Genomic DNA, 18,563 nt, shown 5'->3' on the forward strand with positions numbered 1-18,563 from the left:
ATCAGGTCCTAGGCTACAGGGCCATGTGCATCAACTGTGTGTACCTTAGCTAGTCTGACTGGGTTTGGAATCTGCACTTCTTCCCTTTGGGAGCCTATGACCATGGGTTATGATGACCCAAAACAGCCTTCCCTAAAGCTAATGTAATAAATATATTTATTTAGCCATAGGAACAAAGCTTAACATAAGAGAAAATGATTATAAAACAACAAAAGGTCTCCATTCATTTCTACCTTACCTAGAGCCCTAGGCAGGCCAGTCTTACTCTCTGGGGAATCTGTCTGGTGAGTGCCACAAGAGGTTGAGCCAGAGCATCAAAGAAAATGGTTCCTGCATTGTATCTCAGGTGTTTACTGCAAAATGTATATCCGGATCCACTCCTGCCACCCTTCTTGGATGCATTTCCTGACAACCATGCTATTGAATTAACTCAACGTATGGATGCAGTACACATCAGAATAACCTGGTCACGATACAGTATTAATTATACGAGCAGTTCCAAATCCACCACACTGACATACAGTTGATTTAAGTTGGAAAGGCCAAAGGTACTACAGATATAAAATGATGTGACTCTGTTTACCGGTTTTTAACCACCATAATCCATCTCAGATTGTGTTGGATGAAACTGTGATGATAAACATTAAAATCTTAGTTGATTTATTTAAAGATTAGCCTTTCACTTTGTTGCATGGAAAATAAATTCACATTTAGTGCATAATTAGTGGTAAATTATGTTTCTGTATTTCATTGTACTGTTCAGGCATGCAGGCTCAATTTGTTTTTCTAGTCCCAAGCCAGATGGAATAGAAAAGTGTTATCTCCAAAATATTTGGGTTAGAAATTATTTCTGTTTTACAGAAAAAAAAATGTAACTAATAGGCTTCCTGATATCCAGTTTATATGGAGTGTGACTGAAAGACAGTCCTGGGCAGGTTACAGACTTATTATAAATTTGCAATTGTAAGGCACTAGTGCTAGCCTCAGTTGATGTAGTCAGTTGTTAGAAAGAGATGTTGAGGAACAAGAAATAATAGTGATCAGAGGTATCAATGAGACCAGGCTAATCTTTACCCCTCCTTCTAATTGTGAACAATTCTGTTTAATTTTTAAAAAGAAAATCCTATTATTAAAAACTTTCTCCCTGCCATTGAGTTTAAAAAAAAAAAAAAAGACTAGTTTTATATTTTACGTGACCGAAGAACCCCTTAATGCCAACTGGCAAATGGGTACAAGAATATCCTGATTCTGGTATGTGTGTTCTGGTCTCAAATGAAAGCCGTGTCACACTGGTTATTTATATTTTTGTGAAATATATGTGCAGGTATTATGAAAGCAGCACTGTGTGTGTGTGTGTGTATGTGTTTATGTATATATACACATATATTGTGTGTGTGTGTGTGTATGTGTATATGTATCCGTTTTACCCTGCATAAAGCTTATGCAGGGCAAACTCATAAATTGTTCGCCCTCTATAACACTGGTAGAGAGATATGCACAGTTGTTTGCTCCCCCAGGTATTAATACATACTCTGAGTGAATTACTAAATAGAAAGTGATTTTATTAAATACAGACAGTAGGATTTAAGTGGTTCAAAGTAGTAACAGACAGAACAAAGTAAGTCACCAAGCAAAATAAAATAAAATGCGCAAATCTATGCCTAATCAAACTGAATACAGATAATCTCACCCTCAGAGATGCTTCAGTACGTTTTTTCTCAGACTGGACACCTTCCAGGCCTGGGCACAATTCTTTCCCCTGGTACAGCTCTTGTTGGAGTGAGTAGCTAGGGGATTCTTCATGATGGCTCCTCTCCCTCTCTGTTCTCTTCCCCCCTTTATATATCTTTTGCATAAGGCGGGAACCCTTTGTCCCTCTGGGTTTCCACCCCCCCTCACTGGAAAAGCACCAGGTTAAAGATGGATTCCAGTTCAGGTGACATGATCACATGTCACTGCAAGACTTCATTACTCACTTGCCAGCACACACACATACAGGAAGACTCACAGGTAAATACAGCCATCTGCAGACAATGGGAGTCATCAAGATTCCAAACCATCATTAATGGTCCACACTTTACACAATTACAATAGGCCCTCAGAGTTACATTTTATATTTCTAGTTTTAGATACAAGAGTGGTACATTTATACAAATTAGATGATCATACTCAGTAGATTATAAGCTTTGTAATGATACCTTACAAGAGATCTTTTGCATGAAGCATATCCCAGTTACGTTACATTCACTTATTACCATATTTTCTCTAAAACTATCTCAGTTACATTATATTGACTTATTATCAAGTTTTTATAAAACCATATAGACTGCACAACGTCACATAAACTATTGTTCTATCTAAAGTAAATAAAGTTTTTAAATGTTTAAGAAGCTTCATTTAAAATTAAATTAACATGCAGAGCCCCCCAGACCAGTGGCCAGGACCCAGACAGTGTGAGTGCCACTGAAAATCAGCTCGTGTGCCGCCTATGCCCAACATAGGTTGCCTACCCCTGTAGTATATTTTAACTGTTCTTTTATGTAGCTGAGCAGCTGGAGGTAAGAAGGCAGCACAATGTGACCAGCCAGCTCTCTCGACCACCAGCAGGTTTTCCAGTGACCAGCAATGTTATACTGGCCACAGTTGAAAAACTGTGCTTTAGGTGGGTAGTTAAAGCTCACGTAGTTGGATTTTCACTTTAAACAATTATTTGTTTTCTATTTTGAAGGATGGCAGAGCATAAAGGGAAATGTTATGTTCCTGATAGTTGTCCATGTACCTGGAAAGATTGGGAGTATCTGTCCGGAGAAGTGATAGCTACACCTTGCTATACCTGGTAAGTGACTATTATGTTTTACATATTTCCAAAACATCATTGCCTATTAATAAAGTGAACTTTATACTTAATACAGCAAATTTTGTAACTACATTGAAAAAGAAGGTGGTATGGGAAGGGAAATATCAAGGAAGAGAAACTATGAAGGAGAATACAAGAGAAAAGTTGAATGTAAAATCATGAGTGAGGAAGCTAGTTATTTGGTAGCTCAGGATACAGCTAGATGAGCTTACATAGAATATCAGGGTTGGAAGGGATCTCAGGAGGTCATCTAGTCCAACCCCCTGCTCAAAGCAGGACCAATCCCCAAGCAGATTTTTGCCCTAGATCCCTAAATGGCCTTCTCAAGGATTGAACTCACAACCCTGGTTTTAGTAGGCCAGTAGCTCAAATCACTGAGCTATCCCCCATGCTACTTTCCAGTAAGGCTTGGGGCTATGTGCAGGATAAGGTACTACTTAGTATGAGTGAGGATACCAGAATCTGTTCATTAGCCAAGACCATGAAAGAAAAAAAATGGGTCACAAAAAATTAAAGGAAATAGAACAACTAAACAGCATTAAAATATTTTTAAAATTGGAAAGCTAGCACCTGGATTCCTTTCACAGGTTTTCAACGTGGCCTGCATTGGCACCCGCACAACTTTCTATGCGCTAACTCAAATGTGGAAAAAAATCTAATTGAGGGACACAACCTATTTGCACTTGCTTTGTAGTCAGCTTGCACATACAAATTAGTGACAGTGTGAAAATGTTACTAGCAAATTGTTGAGCTCGGAAAATTAATTACACATGCATAAGCAGAGGCTCTAGATTTTTTGTTGTCATTTACACCAGGCAACTCCATTTAAGTCACTTCATGTAACTGACAGCAAAATTTGGCCCTCCAAATGTAAGCAACTTTGGGGCTCGTTTGGCACAAGGACATCCATTGATAGTAATAGGAGAGCTCCATGTATTAAACAAATGTAGATCCTGTCTCAGAAATGTATCAAAATGAAACACAAACAGAATTTCTTAGTGTTCTAAGAATCTGGCTTAGGCATTGTAGAGTGGCATCACAGTGCTGGAGTTATCCATGCTGCCAGTGCACCCTGAGGAGGCAGTGGGAATGCTCTCACATGCCATGGAATTGGTAGGGTTTTCATGTTCATTTTCTGCACATCTTTATCAAATATGTGGGTTTAAGGCCACCTTTTTGCCACTTCTGCAACACTGGCAAGCTCACAGTTTTGGGGCAGCATGCAGCACAACTCTGGGTTAACATGGCCATGCAAGTTTTCCCCTTCCTTGTTTTTCCCCCCCACAAGTCAAAATAAAGAGCGTAAGAAAACTTCTTTGAAAAATAAGGGTTTGAAGGAAAATAGCTTTTCTATGAGCCATTATGGACTATATTACCTTTTTCTCACAGTGTTTGCCGACGAGGGATATTCACATGCACCAGTTATCCTTGTCCTGCTGTGTGTACAGTTTACGGGGATCGACATTATTATACTTTTGATGGGTTGGAATATGATTACGTCAGTGACTGCCAAGCTTATTTAGTGAAGGTAGGAGAATTGTTCACACATTGCTTTTATTTTCCCTAGGCACACTCCTGTGTAAAAAAAGAAAAAAAATAGAGAACTGGACTTGCAAAGGGAGCCTCTACATTTTTTCAATATCAATAGTTGATATATGGAAAGAGCCTTTAATAAAGAGGGTGCAACAGAGATGTAAGGGGAAATCTATAAAGAATTATCCTATAAATGGCTTTTGGTGCTAACACTATTTTGAATATGATGGTGATGATTTTTTTTATATAGTGGACAAAGTGTACATAGGTGCTCTAAGGACAAATAAAAGACAGGACCTGTCTCTGCCCTGCCATGATAAGGGAAGACAAATCAAAAGGATGTGTAGAGACCACCCTCATCAAGCCATCTCCTCAACTGCAGTTCCCATTGTGCTCCTCCATCTGTATCTTTTAGTTTTAAGCTCTTTGTAGCAAAGGCTTTCTTTATTTTCTGTACTCAACCTTGCTGAGTAAGTTGTCAGCCTTAAAACAAATAGGAACAGTTTAAGATTGGCTAACCATTATTTGCATCTAGCTAGAATTGCATCTAGCTAGCTTGTTCTAAACCAGTGGTTCTCAACCTATTTATCATTTTGGGCTGCATATGCGGCCCACAATGTGTTATGTGGGCTGCAAGTTGAGAACCACATCACCCCCACAAAAGCCCGGCACAGTCCCCTATGCCCAGCCCCCCTGCCCAAAGACCTCTCCACAGAGTGGGGCCAGGAGTGGAGCCCAGGGCGTGGGGATGGGCAGCCTGATTCCACACCATCGCAGCGCGGGTCTGGGCAGCCTAAAACCTGGGCATGCTGTAGCACCCCCCACAAACCCCTAGTTCCCAGCGCCCCCACCCCCTCAGTGCTCAGAGTGCCCTCCCTCCCCACAAACCTTCCCAGAGACCCACTCTCCCGCACCCTGCCTCCCTGCAGCACTCACCAGCTCCCCTGCTGACAGGAACGCTCCAGCAGGCTGCCAGATGCTATCTCCTCCTTAGCCAGCCCCACCTCCTTTCAGATCAGAATGGCAAATTTTGAATTTTTTTTAGCACACAGCTGGGCCGTGGATTGAGAACCGCTGTTCTAAACTAACCATATAGGTAATTGCTTTGCACTATATCCTCTGTCACTCAGAGAACAATAAAACGTGACAATGTAATTTCAAAATGACAGCTGTATTGCTCTCACAGGATATGTCTGCATTGCAAGTAGACACCTGCAGCTGGCCCATGTTAGCTGATTTAGGCTTGAGCTGAAGGGCTGTTTAATTGTGGTGTAGATATTCAGGTTTGGGGTGGACCCCTGGCTTTAGGACCCTGCAAGATGGGAGAGTTCCAGAGCGTGGGCTGCAGCTTGAGCCTGAATGTCTACTCTGCAATTAAACAGCCTCTTAGCCTGAGCCCCCAGAGCCCAAGCTGGAGTTAGCTGGCACGGGCCAGCTGCGGGTGTCTAATTGCAGTGTAATCATACCCAGAGACTGTTTTCCTGTAAGAGCAGTGAGCACGGAAACTACTGTGCAGCTAGATACAGCTTTTGCATTTGTTTGTTTATTTATTTGTTTTATATCACATGTTCATTTATAAAATGCACTTGGTTGGCATAGTTTCTAAGGGCCTGATCCACAATGCCCAAATCAGTGGAAGTCTTTCCATTGACTCCAATGGGATCTGGGTTACACCCTGAATGCATGTGTCTAATTAAACTCAAGTGTGCTGATTTAACAAAAAAGCCACAAATTCCTTTATTATGATTGGCTGGCAACTACATACTAATGTTCCTAATAGCAAATATTTACATTACTTGCCTATTTTGTGTAAAAATACCATTACTGACACTTCTAAATGTATCCTCCTGTTACTAAAAAAAACACTAATTATTTCTTCTTCTTGGTTTGTGCTTGTAGTAGTGTTTAAAATTGAGAATCTGTTTTTGGAATTCTAGTAGTGTCCTATAAAAGAATATTTTTACTATGCTAGTACAGTAACTCCTCACTTTATGTTGTAGTTATGTTCCTGAAAAATGTGACTGTAAGCGAAACAATGTTAAGTGAATCCAATTTCCCCATAAGAATTAATGTAAATGGGGGGGGGGGAGGGGTTAGGTTCCAGGGAACTTTTTTTCACCGGACAAAAGACTATATATATATACACATACACACACACACACACACAGTATAAGTTTTAATCAAACAATTTAATACTGCTACACAGCGATGATGATTGTGAGGCTTGGTTGAGCTGGTGAAGTCAGAGGGTGGGATATTTCCCAGGGAATGCCTTACTGCTAAATGATGAACTGGCAATTGGCTGAGTCCTCCAGGGTTAACTCTCACACTCTACAAAGCATCAGGAATGGAGGGAGGGGAGAGAACATCACAGAGAGAGAGATGCGCATTTCCCCTTTAAGTACACTGCCTTGTTAATTAGATCAGCTTGCTGAGACTGCAGCTGCTGCCAGCAAGCTCCCTCTGTCCTGAGCCCTGTCGTGTGTTCTCCCTGCTCTATGGAAGATGGGGTAAGCGGGGTGCAGGAGCAGGGAGGTGGGGGACACCCTGACATTAGCCCCCCTCTGCCTCTCCTCCCCCCTATACAGCAAGCAGGAGTCTCGGGGAGCAGCTCCAAGGCAGAGGACAGGAGCAGCACATGGCAGTGAGGGGAGGGATAGCTGCAACTGCTAGCCTGCTGGGCAGGTGCTGCATAGGGAACTTAGGGGAGCGCAGAGCTGATAGGGGGGCTGCCAGTCCACCCTGGTTCCAAGCCCCCACCAGCTAGCTGCAACGGGCTGCTCTTCCTGCAAGCAGTGGACAAAGCAGGCAGCTGCCAAATGACGTTAGAAGGGAGCATTGCACAACTTTAAACGAGCATGTTCCCTAATTGATCAGCAATGTAACAACGTTAACCGGGACGACTTTAAGTGAGGAGTTACTGTATGTGACCTAGTACGTCTAACTCTGATAAAAAGCCCAGCTTCTCAGTCATTATTATTCAAAATAACATTTCAAAAGAAACTTTACAAAATACCCATAACTGTGTGAAATAAAACAAAATTATCAAAGTAAGAACAATGTGAACTTACATAACAACTTTACATCTACATCTACATCGCCTGAAGTTTTTATGTTTGTTTGCAAAGAACTATTCAAAATGATGATTTACAACCCTCTTCTACCAAAAGCCAAAACAAACAAAATCACTCACAACTAAACTCCTGATATGCATCAGGGCATCTTCTAGCTAGAAATAGAAGTTAACTTATTTGTTATACCATCCTGGCATGCGTGAGTTGGAAAATTAATAGCCATCTCTTAATCTGTAAATCATCCAGCCGGATAGGTACATAGCCCAATCTTTACTAGCCTCTCCACCTTCAGGGGGCTGTGACTATTTTGCTGATCCCTCACATTGTCCAGTCGAGTTTCACTTGCCATTCTTCTTCTTATTAAATACATTTTTTTTTAAATGAACCACTGGGAGCACACGGAGTTGTAAAGTTCAAGAATGAAGTTGGCAGTCACATAATTAAGGCATATGGCACATTGCCTGTAGTCCTTTCATCCAGTGAATGAGATGACCCAACTGATGAAAATACTGCCTATGTAGATTTGTGATATCAGTACTAGCCTTGTTGTGTTGGAGACAGGTGCAATGGTAGGCCTACCTAGAAGCCTTTCAAACTCTGCTTTTTAAAAAAATTAAGATATGCCTGGTTCACAATAGCTAATTTGTTCATGGTCCTTGGGTTGCACTGAAGTGCTGAAGGATTTCACCACCCCAACAGAAGGATTGTTTACTACAAGCCAGGTGCTGTATGATGATTGCTAGAATCAATAACATTGCTATTTGTTCAATTCTGTCTATAAAATATTTAGAGGCAGTGAAGAGACTGATTTATCAGATAGTTTCCGTGTCTCTCCTACTGAAAGGGTGGGTGGTTTCTGCTTTAAATATTTGTTCTGGGGATTAGGTTAAACTGTTTTATTTCCTATTCATTAAATCCAGTTGATTTAGCTGGAACTCTGAAGTATATGTGCTATAGATACTCCAACTGAATATTAAAGTATACACCTTGTCTATCATCTTTTTTTTTTCCTGCTGAGAAATAGGTCACTTTGCTCCTGCTAGTTTATGAACTGGCAGTAGAATACAATACTGGGAACCGTTGCTACCAAATACTTATTGCTGTGTTCTTTACTGAAATAAGACTGAGTCCTTGAGTTTTATCCTGAATCTACGATAGCTGTTTTCTCAGTTGATAGGATAGTGAGTTGTGCCCGTCCACTTAATTGGCTGATGCTGTTTGACTTGGCATTTAGCCTTTCTGAATCTGGTGCACTGTGTTTAAACCATACACTTTATCAATATATCCTGCTGTTAAAGTTTAAGAAGATGCACCTGCTTGTGTTGGGAAGGGGGAAAAGGAAACACATTTAATCTTTTAGCCATTTAGGACATTTTAAAACACAGACTCAGTGTAATTATTATCAGCACTTTTTGTTTAAGATGACACCAGGCAAATGAAAAGGCTTTTTATAAAAGTTTCAAAAACATATTCTGTATTGGGTAAGAAAAACGTGCAAGAATTGAATGGAGCAATTTTTTTTAAATCAGGGAGGTCATTTCTCATTAATTAGTAATGTATTTCAAGATATTTTGTTTCATGTAGTATATAACATTATGAATTTAGTGCACGTAAAGGTTACTGCACTTGTGTATGACTTCTTAAAGAACGTGTCCATTTTAAGCCCTAATCATTTAAAATCTTCCTTAATTAACAAATACTTTTAAAGCAGAAAATCTCTATTCCGTGCAGATCGACTAATCTTTTTCACTTCATCTTAAGACAAGTAAATTGCTCATTTTTTGCAGGTCTGAATATTGATGAATTCATGCCAGCCAAGTGTTATAGCTAAATAGAAGATCTTTCCTTAAAAGCATAGGAAAGTAAACTCAGTGCTATTTTTCTACTGTAAAATAACTGAGGTTGTCTATACTACATGTTCCTCAGTTGTTTCATTCCTGTTTGTTTCCTGGTACTTTTGCATTTATGTTAAAATTGCCACTTGTATGGTATATATGTAGGGCCTAATCTAATTAGTTCATAATTGCCTCTATAGCTGCTTTCACTCCTGAAATTCAGTCTCATCTTCAGTAGTGGCTGCACAATGCTAGTGTGTAGGCATTTTGCAGCCCTTCAAGGCCATCCTCTTTGTAGAAACAGAGTTCCACATTCAGTGTTGTAGGAGAGGTCATGTTCCCAACTGACAAATATCAGCCAAGGAAGAATTTTGAAGGGTCTGTGTAGCCTGAAGATCAGCCTGTCCTTGAATGAGAGCTCTGTGCTAATACTCAGAGCCTGCTTCAAAGCCCAGTGAAGTCAGTGAGAGTCAAGCTCCTCTTTATATCAATTTTTGGAAGTCCTGCTAGGTTCTTATTAACCAAGCCTATAGAGATGTCCCTCTCCTTTTTAGTCTTCACCTGGAAAGCTCAATACCCAGATAACTTCGGCTTGTACCTTTTTTTCCACTTGTTCCATCCTCTTGGTGAGCAGAAGATTCAATTACAGCTGGCAATGGGTTTATGCTCTTGTTCCATTTTCTCCAGATCAATGATTTCAGACTCAATTACCTCTACGTGCCTTTCTGTCTCCACCATCTGGCTATCCAGACCATTGAATTATGCTGTGAATGAATCACTTTTGTTCTCCAACAAAGGAAAGATTGCTTTCAATTTGTGCAGATTAGCATGGAGGGTTTCCAGCAATGGCTGGAACAAAATTTCTTGCCATGAGACTGGAGTTATTGAGGAGGTGTGGTGTGATTGACAGGTTGGCACCACATGATGGGTCCTTGCTATTCAGCAGTGACCACACAGCATGAAGAAAGTTAACTTTTTCACCATTGATTTTTGCTTTTGGTGTTATGGTTGGGCATGCAGGTGTCCTTTGGAAATCCCTAATCTACATTTTAATTTGTTGCCTGTCTGAAGAGCAAGACGACCATAAAAATGGCTAGTTGGAGTTCTGATAATACTGCTTGCTTCTGGTGTGTCAGGTTCCATAGACTGTTAATATAGCACTCCCAGCCATAAACAAAAATAACCTTGTACACATCTGTTTTAGGGTGATCACTGTGTGTGTTGTCATTTCACTGCTGAGAGCCCTTTACCATATGTGAACTCTAAGCATGTGAGTCAGGTTGATGATGTTAGTGTGGGCCACATTTTATGGGCCACCTGAAGATGCTGCTTTAGGGGTGACCGTGCGGGTGAGACTCTAAGAATGGGTAATGTAGGAGCAATATAGGAAAATGTTTAATTCTGAATTAAATTTGCTATGGGCTGAGTCAGGAAAGCTCCTGAGATCCTACCTTTCTGAATCCTTAGAAACTAGACATTACAGTATAGCAATATGAATGATCCAATTTTAACTTTTTTTGTTATAAAAGTTGTAATGAAGTCTAGGACTTGTAGTCATTGACAATGTTTTGTGGTACTCAGAAATACCTTGTATGTTACTTAGGAAAAGTAACTTGCTGTCACAATTTCATTTCTACATTTTCACTTTACATTTTGCTTTACTAAGGAACAAAGCAAAATCTTCACAGTGACAAAAAAAATTAGTTACATCTAAAAAGTAGCTATTAATAATAAAACCACATTTATAGACCATTAACAAAAATAATATATCACATACACTTTATAATACTGCATGCTTCCATATAAATGAAAATTTAAATATTTAAACATGCAATAAATCAGTACATCCATTAACTGTGCTGTTTAGATACCTTCTGTATCTCAAAATAATTTATACTGCTGGGGATCGTGTCACTTGGTAACAGATACCCAAGCATTCCCAAAACCTTAATCACATTTTTAATTAGAAAAGGATTGTTGTAATGTAACCTAAGCAAATGCCAAATCTGATACAACAAGCAAGGCAAAATTAAATAAACGAAACAAAGGAGAATCTGTTTAAATGATTTTATGCATTCTTTTTCTTAAAATATGAAAAAAAGAAGAAAAAAATCCCTGCTATATTTCTTTTTACCTGATTGCATCATTTTGGTTTGGAAATTTTGATTTAATTAAAATAGGGCATTCTTTTAGAAATAAACGTTGGACTGTATTACCCAGGAAGATTCCCTTGTCATGGTACCACTCTGAACTGTCAATAGAGTCAGATTCACTAAACGGTTGTTAGGACTTTACACATACTTGTGCTAAAATCAAAACCCTGTACTACTATAAAAAGCTCCCAGAATAGGAAATCCGTTGAAGGTCGTAAAATGGTATATTTTGGAAGTCACTTCTGGGGAGGGTATCCTGAGTGCATTATCAGACATCTGAAAATGGTCAGAGGATGTTAGAAACTGGAATAATAACCCTCTCCATATAAAAACAGGAGTACTTGTGGCACCTTAGAGACTAACAAATTTATTTGAGCATAAGCTTTCTTGGGCTACAGCCCACTTCTTCGGATGCATAGAATGGAACATAAGAAAGCTTACGCTCAAATACATTTGTTAGTCTCCAAGATGCCACAAGTACTCCTGTTTATTTTTGCAGATACAGACTAACACGGCTGCTACTCTGAAACCTCTCCATATAGTATTGCCACAGACCTTCCCACCCACTGCAGTTGCATCCTGCTCCTGCCCTTCTACTCAATAATGTTATCATTCATTATTCTTACAGTGCCATAGAAGGGTATGGTACTTTACAGATTTAGCTGATTAAATCATTACTTTCTGGAGTTTACAAACAAAATTAGACTTAATATAGACATAGGGAATGGCGAGGAAAAGGTGTGTGTGTGAAGCGAGAAATGTAACAAAAATGTTATATCGTTTGGTTGATATTTGGCTTGCATGTTAGTAGTTCCAAATGTTATTTATTTAACATTTTTTTTTTATTAAAGTGAGTTAATTTTTGTAGAAATGTGAGCATTATCACTGCTCTTTTCTCCATTTGCCTTTCCTGGTGCTCTCCTCCATGGTGAGAACCCCCCTTTCTTCATATAAATATGCATCCCATCTCCAGTTCTGAGCTCTTCTTAACCATTTCTCAGAACTTGTGAGACTGTGTGAATCAGTGCCATCTGGTGACTCCCAATAACAATGCACACGACTCCTGCAAAGCCTTTTGGGGGCCATTAGCATTGTGCTTCAGGTAGGCAAGAAGTTAAAATTAAACAACAGTAAACAATGTGTGTGTATTTATATGAAAACACAGAGGTATATAGGCCTTAATGCTTATGCTTAAGTGCTTTGCTGGACTGGGGACAGAATGCTCTGCATCTTGCAGGATTGAGGTCTTTGTCAATAATAGATTAGCAACAATGCTTCAGGAGTTAAACATTAGGTGCCTTGCAGAGGGGTTTTAGAGCACCGCATCACAATAAATAACAAATAATAAGCCTGGACTTTCATGACGTATAAAAAGGGGAAACGGCTAAGTTTGTCTATACTATGCTGGTAGCATCCCCCTGGAGATAGCCAATAAGAATAAAACAAGTTCTACTTTTTGCAGAAAAGTGCAGTTTTCAATGTTTTCAAATCTCCATATTTTGTCTTTCGAGTATCATTATTAAAAAAGTAGCAAACTCAGATAAAAATAAGTGAAATGGGACTTGATTTATCTTGTGCCATCTCCAGTCTGTCCCCATATTCTGTAGGGAGTGCAGTGGTACTACCAGAGGGCATGCTAGTACATCATACAGAGTGGGAGCCAGTGAGCCTGGATATTAGGACCTGGGAAAGATGGAGAAGAGGGTATGCCTTTAAATCAGTTAATTACTGAGTGTCCCACTAATCCTGGTTATTTGAGCATGTAGCTCTAAAGCAGATAGATTTAAATGATTTTTTTTCTTCCAAAAAACAACCTTCACTTCAAGTCATCATTTATTGGGCTGGATTTTCTGAGATGAGCATAGTGTTCTTATTAGTTGGCACTGATAGCAGCTGAATATTTGTGACAGAAATAAGACGTAACGTTCCCGAGCATTATTACGAATTTGGGAAGTGGTAGCAGTTTATTTTTCCTTATCTCAATGGCATGGGATACAGTACAGTTGAGAAGTCTAGCAAAAGAACATTCTGAGAAGTTAGGACTGACAATGAGTTTTTGACTGAGTGCCCAGGTCCGTGACACTCTGCCTTTCACGTTGCTTAGCAACTCCATGTTATCACAAAGAAACTGATATTAAGTTGGAACAGGCTGGATATGGTAATTTACGTGGGAAGATACTAGTTTCTCTTGAAGTGGGAAAATCATTTTATTTCTAGTTTCTATCAGCGTGACTTGGTTTCACATGACAGATTGTAGCACATCCCTCTTTGTGGACATTTTACCTAATAAGGTAAAGAGTAGCTCTGCTCTGGAAAGTGACTATGTAAAAATGACACCTTGTTATTCACTAGGTCTGCTCTCTGTCTATACTCGGATGTATCTACCAACATCGGTGACAAAAGTAGTTTGTTACAGCAGGTTACTGAGAGTGAGTTTGATTGTTAATAATTATTTATTATTTGTATTACTATAGCACCTAAGAGTCCCAGTCATGGACTCGGACCCCATTGTGCTAAACACTGAACAAAAAGGCGGTTTGTCTGCCGAAGAGATTACCGTCTAAGTTGGACCCCTTTCTTTTTTTGCATCGTCAACAGAATTATTTACTAAATTGCAGTTACACCTGTGCTTTACCCACTGAAAGTAATAGGGTGGCACATGTGCCACTGGTTGCTGAATTTGAAGGTCATGGGACTACACAGGTGTAACTCAAGGTGCTGTGTGAGAAGGAAAGAACCCAGCTACTTTCAGATCTGTGGAGGAGTGGCAGTTAGGGGAGGGAAAAAGTCTTTATTTATTAACTGAGCAAATTTGATACTGAAAGTTTTGTGACACAATAAACATGGAGCCCCACAAGGGGCATTTTTATAGTGGGGGCCAGGGTCAGGGTTTGAGTGGCGGGAGAGGGTGCACAAGAGGCTTAGGTTTAAACACAGAATGCCCTTTCTGAGATTTCTGGTTTATTTCAGGAGTTTTGTTTTAATCAAAACAATACAATTTTTGATTGTCTCTGGCTGCATTCCTGCCATGCAGCTTTCCATAAATGATCTCTAATATATACACCAACAAACAGGAAAGTGTGACTCCTCTCACTCAAGCCAGGCTAACTTGAGAGGGGTTACCTCGAGTTTTATTGATTTAAGATAACTCTGCATTGTGGGTCCTTACGGCTCCCTGTCTGGGCTTTTGGTCAGCAATATTGCTCTGTCTCACTGTGCTTGTTGTCACTGCAGAGTTAACTCATTTTATAACTTGTGTCCACCCCCCTGAACTCAAGTCCTGTTCATCCGCAAAAACCCTTTAGTGTGGTGGTGCCCTTAACTCGACTTGGCTGACCTATCAGGGTATGTCTACGCTGCAGCAGGGAGCGTGCCTCCCAGCCCAGATAGACAGGGTGGACATTGCAGCTTGTGTGGCAGCCCGACCCTCTGGGTCTGAGCTCGAGTAGATAGTTTGAGTCTCCACCAAAGCCACAGCACCTACACAGCTGTTTTTAGTGCACTAGCTGGAGTCCAGCTAGCACAAATTTGTCTACCCACACTAAGAGGTTTATACGTGCAGGCTCACACACACACTCACTGTTTTCAGTGAAAACATCACCTGAGTGTTAACTTGCAGTGTCACTCCTCTCACTCAAGCCAGGCTAACTTGAGAGGGGTTACCTCGAGTTTTGATAATTTAAGATAACTCTGCATTGATGAATAGCCTTTAAGATCCTGAACCTAATTAGAGCCCATTTCCCCTAGGTAGCATCAAGCTAGCAGTGCTTCCCTGAGCAGACTCTTGCTAGAAGTTAACCCCCAAGCCCCACAAGCTGTGAGCTGGCTCAGTGGGGTATCTTCCTATGGGCACTATGGGACTGGGGGTTATGCGGGGCTGTGCAGTGTCTTCCAGTGATCAGCAAAAAACCCGCATACCCCCACCACACAGTGACTTTTCAGATCAGAACGATACTTTAAGCTGTGCCGCTCGTTGTTATTCGTATTGATTACAAGACTGCTTCCCATAGCTGCCAAGTTCTCTGCAGTCCCATACGCAACATTTCTCGCTGGTGAGAAAAAGCAACTGATATTTCACCCTTAAGAGCAAGCGTGTGTGGGGAAAACAGAATCTATCTCCTGCATGTCTCAAAAACCAGAGGGACCTGCAGGGCCGGCTTTAGGCCAATTCCACCAATTCCCCCGAATCGGGCCCTGTGCCTAAGAGGGCCCTGCGCCCCCCGGGGTGGGGGCAAGTGGCCGAGAATCCCTTCCCTGGCTAGAGGCTCCTTTTTAATTTTTACTCACCCGGCAGCGCTCCGGGTCTTCGGCGGCACTTCAGCGGCGGGTCCTTCACTCGCTCTGGGTCTTCAGCAGCACTTCGGCAGCAGGTCCTTCAGTGCCACCAAAGACCCGGAGCGAGTGAAGGACAAACCGCCGAAGACTACGAGTGCCGCCCAGTGAGTACAAGCCCCACATGTTTTTTTACGTGTGTTTTTTTTTTTTTTCAGTCATCTCTGCCGGGGCCCCGTCAAAACTGTTCGAATCGGGCCCCGCACTTTCTAAAGCCGGCTCTGGGGACCTGGGGGAGCCAGAGGACCCCAGGGTATTAGAGGGAGTTGGGTTGCTGGGATGGCTTGCTGTGAAAGGGAGCATGGAAGGGGGACGTGTATATGGCTGTTGGGAGGAGAGAGCCTGGAGAAGAATTACTGGGGTGAGAAAAGCTGGAACAGCCTGAGGGGGTGGTTGTCGGTGGATGAGATGGGACGAGCCTTTCTGGGGCAGCTTGGGGAAAGAGTTGTTGGAGCCAGTGGTAGGGACTGGAGAATTGTTAGGGATGTGGGGGACCTGGATCAGCTACCCTCACCCTGCCCCAGCCTCTCCCCATTAGCCTCCTTAGTTCTGTCCCCTTCCCGTTCTGGCCCCAACTGTCCCATCAGCCCCCTATTCTGTCCCGTGCTCCTCCCTTTCAGATGCTGTCTCTGCCTCCCAAGAGGCACACCGGCAAGGGGGATCAAAAACAAAGTGGAGGCAGAAAGGCTCCCTGAAAACAGCACCACAATCCCCCCTCCCCCCACCCCGAGTGCTGGGAGGAGGAATTGTAGGTGTCTGTTGGTGAATGTGAGAGATGTGAATGTGTGAGATCTCAGCAAAGATGTGGGTTTGTGGGACAGGGCTTTCAAATGCAAAACTCCGGAATGTTTTGAAGGGGTGAAGAATCCATGCTTTGTTTGTTTACTTACTAATTTACATAATTCGGTAATTTTCCTGTCCTTAGTACACATTAGTAATGTTTTACTTGAATCCCGTGTCTCTTATCTAGTCTGAACTCAAGTAGCTAACACAGTAAAATACTTTAATGAAAGCAGATGAGTCTTCTGAGATTTTGCTGCTTCGCAATATATTAAGTTAGTCATATTTTCTGAGAATGTTCAAGGGAACAAAAATTAGGGTATTTGTATGGGTACAAAAGAGGCCTCAAGGAGTTGTTATAGACAGTGTCCAAATGGAGGATGTATGACTGGGTGACTCAGTCAGGGGTGGGATATAGAGCTTGTCATCTTCAGGTTACTGTTTCATATCTAACACGGGCTTGTAATGAGCATATGCCTAGAACTGATCTGACACCAGTCTGACTTTACAGGAGTTTCTCCTGACTTACACTGATGTAAGCAAGATCAGAATCAGGTCTCTCAAGCCTTCACTGTTTGAAGGCTGTTTGGTGGCCTCTACATAACTTATGAGTAAGGCTACGTTTATGTCATGCACAGGGCCGACTCCAGGCACCTGCCGAGCAAGCTGGTGCTTGGGGCAGCAGCTTGTAGGAGGCGGCATTCCGCCCAATCCTAGGGCGGCACGGCTGCTTGTTTGTTTGTTTGTTTGTTATTGTTGTTGTTTGTTGTTGTTCCGCTCTGGCCGCTCTGTAGGGGGCAGCTGCATGGAGGACGGGAGCACCCTGCAGCAAGCCCGGTGGGGCAGCCCGCGTCCTTCCCTCCCAACCAACTGGAGTGGTGCGGAGCCCTCACGGCAGGGGGCATGGCGGGAGGGGCCGCGTGGCAGCGCCCCGCTGAAGCCCTGGTCGCCCCCCTTCTATCTCTCCCGCTGCTACCTCCCCCACCCCCCCGCTAGCCAGAGCACATCCTGGCTCCGGCCACGCCGCAGGGTTTTTTGTTTTTTTTTTTGCTTGGGGCGGCCAGAAAGCCAGAGCCGGCCCTGGTCATGGAGGTCATGAAAGTCATGAAATCTGTGATTTCCCGAGACCTCTGTGACATTTTCTGCTTCAGCCCCTGGGACCATGGGACTGGAGCTGGCAGCCAGCAGGGCCAGGCAGGGTTCAAGCCGTGGGCAACAGCCTCCTCAGGGTCCCCTTGCAGGGTTCCAGTGACAGGTAACAGTCTCCTCAGGGTCTCTTTGCAGGGTTCCCACGACAGGCAACAGCCTCCTTAAGGGGGCCCTCCTCAGGGTTCCAGCGACTTTGGTAGATAATCTCACTATTGCCTACCACAAATCTGACAAATGGTTGGTAGACTTCTTGTTTTTGAAAATACAATAGCAACACGTTCTCAGACTGCATGCTTTTTAAAAATTCCTTTTCATTGTTGTTGATAACATAGCTAGACTATGATTACCATATTGTGCTAAAAGATTAGATTTTTTTTCTGTGTACAGTCAATTTTTAAAACCTAAACCAAACTCTTATTTAGTTAAAAATCTAATTTTAGGCTAGGCTAATCCTCAAATTGTGAATAAAGTCCTCAATAATATAAAATGACTGAAAGATGGATTTAATAGTTCTTTGTGTTTAACTCTAAGCTTTGAATCAAAAGAAGGTACAATACTGGATTTAAAATCCCTTTCTTTGATTGATACCTCTTTGCATGGCTTTTCAGTTTAAGATGTTTAAGCTGGAATTTATCTGCTGAAGTGAAATGTAATTGTATTTGTAAATAAAATGATTTTTCTTCATGTTGCAGAGTACAGACAACTCAAATGTATCTGTAATTGCCCAGAACAAGAAGTGCTTTGACAATGACATTGTTTGTTCTAAGAGTGTTTTGATCTCTGTTGGAGAGACTGAGATTTATTTTAGTGAACCTTCTGACAAACAGGTTAGTTGTTCTCTTTCCTTGTT

The 18,563-nt window shown here is 41.7% G+C and overlaps 1 protein-coding gene across 4 annotated transcripts in view; it reads left to right on the plus strand.

The window, feature by feature from the left end:
• OTOGL (otogelin like) overlaps positions 1–18,563 on the plus strand; it is a 141,543-nt gene that overhangs the window by 43,127 nt on the left and 79,853 nt on the right. For all 4 annotated transcript variants that reach the window (XM_054027238.1, XM_054027247.1, XM_054027256.1 and 1 more), the window contains exons 24-26: positions 2,729–2,836; positions 4,247–4,385; positions 18,406–18,540. In XM_054027238.1, coding sequence (XP_053883213.1) covers positions 2,729–2,836; positions 4,247–4,385; positions 18,406–18,540 — 382 coding nt within the window. The remainder of the gene's footprint in view (positions 1–2,728; positions 2,837–4,246; positions 4,386–18,405; positions 18,541–18,563) is intronic.

This window comes from Malaclemys terrapin, chromosome 1, assembly GCF_027887155.1.
Source record: "Malaclemys terrapin pileata isolate rMalTer1 chromosome 1, rMalTer1.hap1, whole genome shotgun sequence".
Classification (NCBI taxonomy): domain Eukaryota; kingdom Metazoa; phylum Chordata; order Testudines; family Emydidae; genus Malaclemys; species Malaclemys terrapin.